This window comes from Rhinoraja longicauda, chromosome 7 (assembly GCF_053455715.1).
Source record: "Rhinoraja longicauda isolate Sanriku21f chromosome 7, sRhiLon1.1, whole genome shotgun sequence".
Taxonomy (NCBI): domain Eukaryota; kingdom Metazoa; phylum Chordata; class Chondrichthyes; order Rajiformes; family Arhynchobatidae; genus Rhinoraja; species Rhinoraja longicauda.
The window spans coordinates 61,215,544-61,224,195 of NC_135959.1; the positions used below are offsets into that span (position 1 = coordinate 61,215,544).

The 8,652-nt window shown below is 44.0% G+C and overlaps 1 protein-coding gene across 1 annotated transcript in view; it reads left to right on the top strand.

The window, feature by feature from the left end:
* Nucleotides 1-1,487: 1,487 nt before the first annotated feature.
* The window catches only part of LOC144595326 (melatonin receptor type 1B-like), a 58,233-nt gene continuing 51,068 nt past the window's right edge, over nucleotides 1,488-8,652 (top strand). The window contains exon 1 of the mRNA XM_078402703.1: nucleotides 1,488-1,684. Within this exon, the coding sequence (XP_078258829.1) occupies nucleotides 1,489-1,684 (196 nt within the window). The 5' untranslated portion in view covers nucleotide 1,488. The remainder of the gene's footprint in view (nucleotides 1,685-8,652) is intronic.

Below are 8,652 nucleotides of genomic sequence, written 5' to 3' on the forward strand. Positions count from 1 at the left end.
ATAACTTGCACTTATACCATGCATGTCGGTGACAATATCGCCGAAGGGACTTCATACAAAGTCTGCCACAGAGACACGAAGGGGCAAAACGTTGATCAAAGTAGTAAATGTTCAGAAATGTCTTTAAAGGAAAAACTCGGGGTGGCGATTTGAAAGCTTATTCAACAGCCGCCCGGCACCATTTCCAAGACTTCGGGCCAATTATTCATTGTCCCAATCCCACTTCTCAAAGCCTTAAAAAAAACTTTAAGGCATTGACCCCAGTGCCATTATTTTCCTCGCGAGTTTAAGTCGCTCCTTTACATCCCCTTAATATGAGGCTGTCGAGCCAGCAAAATCCATTCTGGTGCGGTCACACTGGACACCATTCGGGACTTGTGCCCTTCCAAATACCCCGGGAATAATAAGAGAGAGGGGGGGGGGGGGGGGTGGGGGGTGGGGGAGAGTGTGGTCAGACTAGTTATACAGGCACTAGGGCAAGATGATCGACCGGTCATCCACATGCAAGTGTAGACACAAGGAACTGCAGGTGCTGGAATCTTGAACAAAACGCAAAGTGCTGGAGTGACCCAGCGAGTCAGGCAGCATCGGTGGAGGGGATGGATGGGCAACCATTCTGAAGGAGGGGCCGACACGAAACGTGGCATGTCCACCCCCCCCCCTCTCCATGCTGTCTGTGTGTTCCTCCACCGCGTACTGTTTTGCACATGCAATTGCATCTATAAAACCTCTTGCTTCAGTGTTAAAAAGGTATTTTGTCTGGATCTGACAACAAAACAAAAAAATAGCAGGTGACTATTTAACTTGGTGAGCGTTGCGGCGAGTGTTATAAATGTAAACCCATTCCACGCGGTGTGACATTGACAGTGGTACTGGGGGGAGGAGAGACGTGCACTCTGCATTCCTACACTCATCTCCATCTCCTTTGGATACTCGCTTTGACTCCAGCATCTCGGGGACGTGGACGGATTGCCATGCGTGAGTTCTTCCACAACTAATTGAATCGACTTGCAGGAGAGAGAGAGAGAGAGAGAGAGAGAGAGAGAGAGAGAGAGAGAGAGGGGGAGAGAGGGGGAGAGGGAGAGAGGGAGGGGGGGGAGAGAGGGGGAGAGAGGGGAGCGAGAGAGAGAGAGAGAGAGAGAGAGAGAGAGCGCTGGCGACCCAAGGGTCAGTACCGAGAGAGCTCCCTGCCCCTGTCTCTGTGCTGGAGCATTGACGGGCAGGCTAGAGCGACAGAGAAAGAACCAGGACGGACATTGAGGAATGTAAGAGTATAATGTAACACGCCCACTGGGAATCCATCAACAGTGGATGCAGTAGCAACTCTGCACGCATTCAGAGCATCGCCTCGCCTCGCCTGGCCAGCGGGGCCAGCCAGCCCCCCCGGGTCCCAAATGGCCACAAGGCGCAAAAGGTTTTGCTATATTTAGAAGTTTTCGTTCGCCTTTCCAACCACCCGTGCCAAACGTGCGGCACAAACTTCCAGACATGCCAGAGAATGTCTCGTTGAGGAATTACTCGGCTTTCGCCCGGTCTCCCGCATTGGAAGGAGCTGCTCCCCCTCGGCCGGCCTGGGCAGTGACAGCGCTGTCCAGCGTGCTGATCTTCACCACGGCCGTGGACATCCTGGGCAACTTCCTCGTTATCATGGCCGTCTTTCGAAATAAAAAACTGAGAAACACCGGTAAGTTAGACCGCGCCTCACACCGCAGCCAGATCACAATCGGTCCTCTTTGCAAACTTGATGTGTATAGGCTGCAGAGCCCCCCCCCCCCCCCCCGTTATTAATGCAACGCTTCCAGTTAGTTTTTAAACTTTGCATTAAGTAAGGATGGAACTCAGGGAAAAGGCGAATTTAGATCTAAGGTGGAGGAGGTGGTGTATCTTAGAGGTCAAAGCCGCTTCAGCTGAAATAGAAATGTGCACAATTATATTAAACTATCATCCACTTGTGATTGCAGCATCAAAAACTGTTTCGATGGAAGAGCTGTGAGCAAATCCTAGACAAAGGGGGTAACTTGGATAAATAAGCGTTACATTAAAATATCTCACGACTGAAACTATTTCAACAAGCAGAAGGCTCCAGCTGGAAAGGGTGAAAAAGTGGCATAGTTTCGGCGAATACTTGAGCAAATACTGCTCCCTGGCAATTCTGGTGATTATGTACCAGTCTTACCGACATCAGTGGGGTATAGTCTAAGTTGTGCTGTGAAGGTAGAATAATGCAAGTAGTACTATAACATGTAAAAAACAAATTCGTATGCAAGTAGTATTTGTGAAGCAGAATAGTCACTCTAGTAGATAGACTGAATTTGAAGGCTGGTTGGAAAGTGTAATAAAATGGCAAATCCTTTCTGGAGTCACTCTGCAGTCATCCCTAACTTTGTAAACAATTACATAACTGCTTCAAAATATGTTTCCATTTTGATTTGGTAGAGTTTACCATCTCCATTATTGTAACATTATCAATTAAAAACTAGTTTTTTTTGTTTTAAGGTTTACTATTTAGGTTTGTGTGTGCAATATACAACACTAACATTTCATCAGTGTCCATACCCACATTAATATGGGTTCAAATGAGTCATGCTACATGCCACCAACACACAATACTAACTATGTGTGGATTTTCCTTACTTTCATACTATTGTGCATACTGTGTTACAATAAGGGGTTTCCTTTCCATCAGTGCTGCATCTTTGAAGGCATCCTTGAATATAACTAAAAACTCTGCAGATTCTTTCATCTATTATTGCCGAATGATTTCCGTGAATGAGATTTGCATGGTTGGGCTTTGACTGAGAAGACTGTATGACATGGACTAGTGAACTCGCACAGAAGAAGAAATTTTCAATCTGCATCAATTGCCTTGTAAACAGAACTCTCCCTGAATAATAGAAGCTGAAAGGCCACATAAGCAGCAAAAGATGGCTTGCTTATTGTTTAGAATTAGTAATAGATTTCACTTTCTATTACTAATTCACTGACTAGCACTATGAATATTTTCTACCCATTCTATAGATCCAAGTCTCTCCACTTTAGATATATTTGGCTCTAAGATGCAATTGACCTCTTAGTCAGCTTTGATTGACTTGGAAAGTGGATGGGCAGGCGTTGTTGCATACAAGTTTGTAAGCATGTGACGACTGTGCCTAACAAGAGAAAAATGAGGAGGGACAGTTGCAATCTCTCAGGAAGACCATACATCAAAATGTTCTCACAGTGTCCTTCCAGCGTGGTGAAATATATATGCAGAAAGCAGACAGGGTGATCAAAGTCTTAATTTCAGAAGTAATAGGTGCAGGCACTGGGTTATTTCAGGACACAGTTCACACAGCTTGGGAGTTAGTGAAATCAAGGACTGTTATTAGCCCATGTGTTAGGCTGGGAGTTATACCACAGCGTATTCTTCTGTGGCCATAGAAGCACATAGGTAAGCTTCAGAACTGAAGTTGCACCAATGAAAGCCATAGCATACAAAATCCTGCTCAGAAATACATTTAAAAAATAGCATCAATATGGGCTGACATTTATATGTTCTGGGAAAGGTTTTTTCTTGAGATAATGCATCCCAAGACTGGGGACAGGAAATCAATGAATGAATGAACACTCCCCTGGCAATTGAATTGCTTATTTATTGTCTGATAAACCCATTTGCAGCCCTATTTAAAAGAAACTGCACCAAGCTGCCACATTTAAGTTTATCAAGGACTGTTTTTAGTGACATGTTGTTTGGAGGAACACACTCGAAAATGTTGTGTGATTTCTTCTGCTTATGGCAGAATTTATGCCGTGACATGCATACGTGTTTGAGTGGATAACCTGAGTAAAACTAAAGTAGTAATTCAAACTTCCATGACAATTAGCAGAGCATGCATGTTTTCAGCAATTGTACCTAAAATGTGAACGTGTGATAGTTTGGGAGATTAACAAAGACTGGGCACTTGCAAAGGTTTTTAGTAATGGTATCTTCAGCAATATCCGTGCACCTTGCTGCATCTTCACTCCCATTTATTACCACCATCTTTGGTTCTTTATATTGGTGACCCTCTGGATTGTGAAATTCGGGTGCATGTAACAAACTTGGCTTAACCAGAATCCTTTAGTCAGAAACGTATGGTACAACTTTAAAGGAATTTGTACCACAAGTGCGAGACTGCCGCGGTGCATTCAGCAGGGACTCAAAACCTGGTTGTGATGTGAAACTAAGAGCTCAAGGACTGCCATAGAACATTTATCAAGCGTCAGTTTTTGATTGCGGGCATTAGTTATCAATAATACTCTGGGGAAAATAATTAAAGGTGTTAATCTGTTACTTGTACTTCAGGCATACGCTTGTTTACGCCTCAAAAAATCAGCACAGTTATTAAACCAAGCATGATAGTTTTATTTAATTCTCCAGCATACTAAAGTAAAATCAAATGAGATATAGAGATGCATGATCTCAACTGGAACATTCAGTTGTTATGTTAACAAGGAAGTTAGTACATCTGATGCATCTTGAATCTTAGCATTAAAAGGTTCAGGATTCTTTTATGCAATGCTTCTGCCTGTCAGTTTAACAGCTGTTTGTTGACATAAATCAGTTCCAAGATAAAAGTCTTCTCATCGTAGAAGTTGAAAACTGCTGATAAATTAACTTAATTTATCTGTTTCAGATGTGAATACATTTCCATTCACCTTCTAACAAAAATTAAAATCTTTGAAAATAGAAAGAAGAAATATCAGATAATTGCTGTCTGAAAGATCACCAACAGCAACAAAATAAATGTTATATAAACTCTTGATCAGAAAGAAGATGCTTTTCGATAGACATAACACATGCCATAATTACTGAAGAAGTAACTGATGGTACCCAAGGAACTTGATGGAAAAATCAGACCCCCCTCACGGAGCTAGCTGCAGAATGTATTATAATTATCATGGGGTATATGAAAGCTTAGAAAGCAAGCTGCGATATTTAACCTGAGAAGATTCACTGTGAATGAGGGACTGGTAATGGTTCAATGTACAGTGGCAACAGAATACAAATCAAAGAATCACATTGCATTACTTAGTGCTATCTCGACTGATATCCACTATATGCATAGGAATAAAACTGCAGATGCTGGTTAAAATCGAAGGTAGACACAAAATGCTGGAGTAACTCAACGGGTCAGGCAGCATCTCGGGAGAGAAGGAATGGGTGACGTTTCGGGTCGAGAAGGGTCTCGTCCCGAAACATCACCCATTCCTTCTCTCCCAAGATGCTGCCTGACCCGCTGAGTTACTCCAGTATTTTGTGTCTACCATCCACTATATGCAATTGAGTTGAAACAATACAATTGATTAAACAAGTATTGGATATGGTTGCTGAAATGCTTACACCAAAGATACCTCTGCTTCATTGTTCCATGTCAGTGCACAGGAAAATGCGTTATTCCGCAGGATTTAGCTGTTTGTTGGAACAATATAGCCTGACAATAGCAGCATGAATGTGGCAAAAAGGAGTCATTTGTTCTCCCACACACTCCATATCAAAATACAATTGAAGTGAATGGAAGTTAGACAGGAAGTTAGGCAGCGTCTCTGGACAGAAGGAATGGGTGACGTTTTGGGTCGTGACCCTTCTTCAGACTGATGTCAGGCGATGGGGCGGGACAAAGCTAGGATGTAGTCAGAGACAGGTATACTGATAGGAGAACTGGGAAGGGGGAGGGGAAAGAAAGGGAAAGCAGGGACTAGCTGAAGTTAGAGAAGCCAATGTTCATACCGCTGGGGTGTAAATTACCCAAGCGAAATATGAGGTGCTGTTGCTCAAATATGTGCTGGGACTCACTCTGACAATGGAGGAGGCCCAGGACAGCAAGGTCAGATTGGGAAAGGGAGGGGGGAGTTGAAGTGCTGAGCCACCGGGGGCTCAGGTTGGTTAAGATGGACTGAGCGGAGGTGTTGAACAAAATGATTGCCGAGCCCGCGCGTGCTCTCGCCGATGTAGAGAAGTTGACATCTGGAACAGGGGATACAATAGATGAGGTCGGAGGGAGGTGCGGGTGAACCTCTGCCTCACCTGAAAAGACTGTTTGGGTCCTTGGATGGAGTCGAGGGGGGAGGTAAAGGGACAGGTGTTGCATCTCCTGCGGTTTGCAGGGGAAAGTACCTGGGGAGGGGGTGGTTTGGGTAGTTCCGGCGCGGCCTGGGATGTGGCAACTTCAACAGCCTGACCGCGGGAGAAGACGGCAGGGGAAGAGAAAAGACATTCTGGCCTTCCATCACAGTGAGGAGGTGACTGGAGGAGACTCACTGTGATGGATGTTTCTTTTTTTGGGTTTTTTTTGTTGGTTTGTGATTGTGTGTGTGTTATTGCTTATTTTTATTGCTCTTATTGTTGGACTGTGGGTAACGGAATTTCGTACAAAAGACTTGTTTTTTTTGGATGACAATGAAGGCTATTCTGATTCTGAAGGGACGAGTGGACCAGGGAGGTACGGAGGAGTACGGTCTCTGCGGAAAGCAGAAAGGGGTGGAGACGGGAAGATGTGGCCAGTAGTGGGATCCCATGAGAGGTACTTGAGAGATCCCACAAGCAGATACCTGTGTCATTCAATCTCTCTTGATCTTCACCCCCATCACAGTTATCCACTTTGTTGAGATCCTTTCTCTTTTCTCTGCAACATAAAACATGTCCAATTTCTATCTTCTCCGGGTCTGACTGGAGGCCATGACATTGTGATGTTTGGTGTTGCTCGATCTGCTGAGAATGTGTAATTTTTTTTGTTTTTCTCTCCACATTTTCAGCATTTGCATTTTATGTTTGTGGGGCATAAATGTGTGCTGCTTAATGTTTGTAATCTGAAGAAAGAGAATGACAAATAATCTACTTGAGAAGCAATTCAGTCATGGTTTGCTGAAGCTAAAATTTCTCCTAATTGGATTTTGTCTTTAACAGCTGTTTGATGTCTTTGTGTCTTGGTGCATCATTTGAAATCTATATACCAAAACTCTCGTTTGTTTGTTTGTTTGTTCCTGAACTACAACTACAACACGATAGTGCGTCAATTTTAGGCCCGCCTTACTCACCGTCATCCCTTTGATGCTAATGGAAGTAGTTTCATTGAAATCGGTGTTGTATATTTAAAGTTATTCACATTTTAAAGTTTAAATCTATCTCCTAGGGAGAGAGGGTGGAGGGAGGGGAGAGGGAGGGGGATGGAGGATAAGGGGGGTTTAGGGGGGTGGTGGGGAGGGGGAAGGGGAGGGGAAGGGGGTAGGGGAGCGGGAGGGGGGGGGGTGGTGGGGGAGGGGGAGGGGGAGGGGGAAGGGGGGAGAGGGGAACAGGAGGGGGGGCAGGGGGGAGAGGGGAGGGGAGGAGGAGAGGGTGCTGCACCAATGCAAGAGAGGTTGGGCCCAATGGGTCCACTTGGTCTAGTTTATGATAAAGTTTACATTCTTCTTGAAATCACCAATACAATATTCCTTAATAACATCCGAATATTGAGCACTCAAGATAGGATCATCATCACTACTTTTACATCATAATTTGAAATCATTAAATGAAAGTTAAGGAAACCATTTGTTGCAGTAGGGACCTTTTGATCATGTTACACTTGTGAATGGGGTAATTAACATATATCAAGCGACCTGCCCACTTTATTCCAACGTTATTGGTTTAGTTTAGTTTAGTTTAGAGATACAGTGCGGAAACAGGCCCTTCTGACGCACCGGGTCCGTGCCGCCCAGCGATCCCCGCACACTAACACTATTCTATACCCACTAGGGACAATTTTTACATTTACCAAACCAATTAACCTACATACCTGTACGTCTTTGGAGTGTGGGAGGAAACCGAAGATCTCGGAGAAAACCCACGCAGATCACGGGGAGAACGTACAAAATCCGTACAGACAGCACCCGTAGTCGGGTCGAACACGGGACTCTGGTGCTATATTCGCTGCAAGGCAGCAACGCTACTGCTGCGCCACAGTATCGCCCTATTACTTTGATCAAAGTATGTAAAATTTTGTCAGAGAATATTAAGATGTCAGTGTGTGATGAATTGCAACATAATTTATAAATCAAAGTCTTTCCAGCATAATTCCTGAAATAATTCTAGATGGCTGTTAAATATCTCTTACTCCAAACAGCAGGAACCATTCAAGGTTTTAATCCCTTTTCTTCCTTCTCACTCTTTGTAAATCTCTTACATTCATGGATTTCACCTTAAGATTCTTGCCATCACATATCTCTAATTTTCATCACTTCTCGTGTAGTCTGTCATCTTGTTCATTCTCTTATCCCTGCTCTTCTATTTTATGCCACAAACTTCATCTAATTTGAATCCCTGTTGTGTAGGAAAATAACTGCACTTGCTGGGACAAATCGAAGGTATCTCAAAAAGCTGGAGTATCTCAGCGGGTCAGGCAGCATCTCAAGAATGGGTGACGTTTTGGGTCGAAGGGTCTCGACCTGAAACGTCACCCATTCCTTCTCTCCTTAGATGCTGCCTGACCCGCTGAGTTACTCCAGCTTTTTGTGATACCTTTGAATCCCTGATAATAAACCAAATGACCGAGAATAATCCAGATGTGGCCAGTTCCCTTCGTACAATTTTGTTTTCAGGAAAGCACACAGGTAATATATATTGTGGACACATTTATAATACTGCAGGACCAGAAA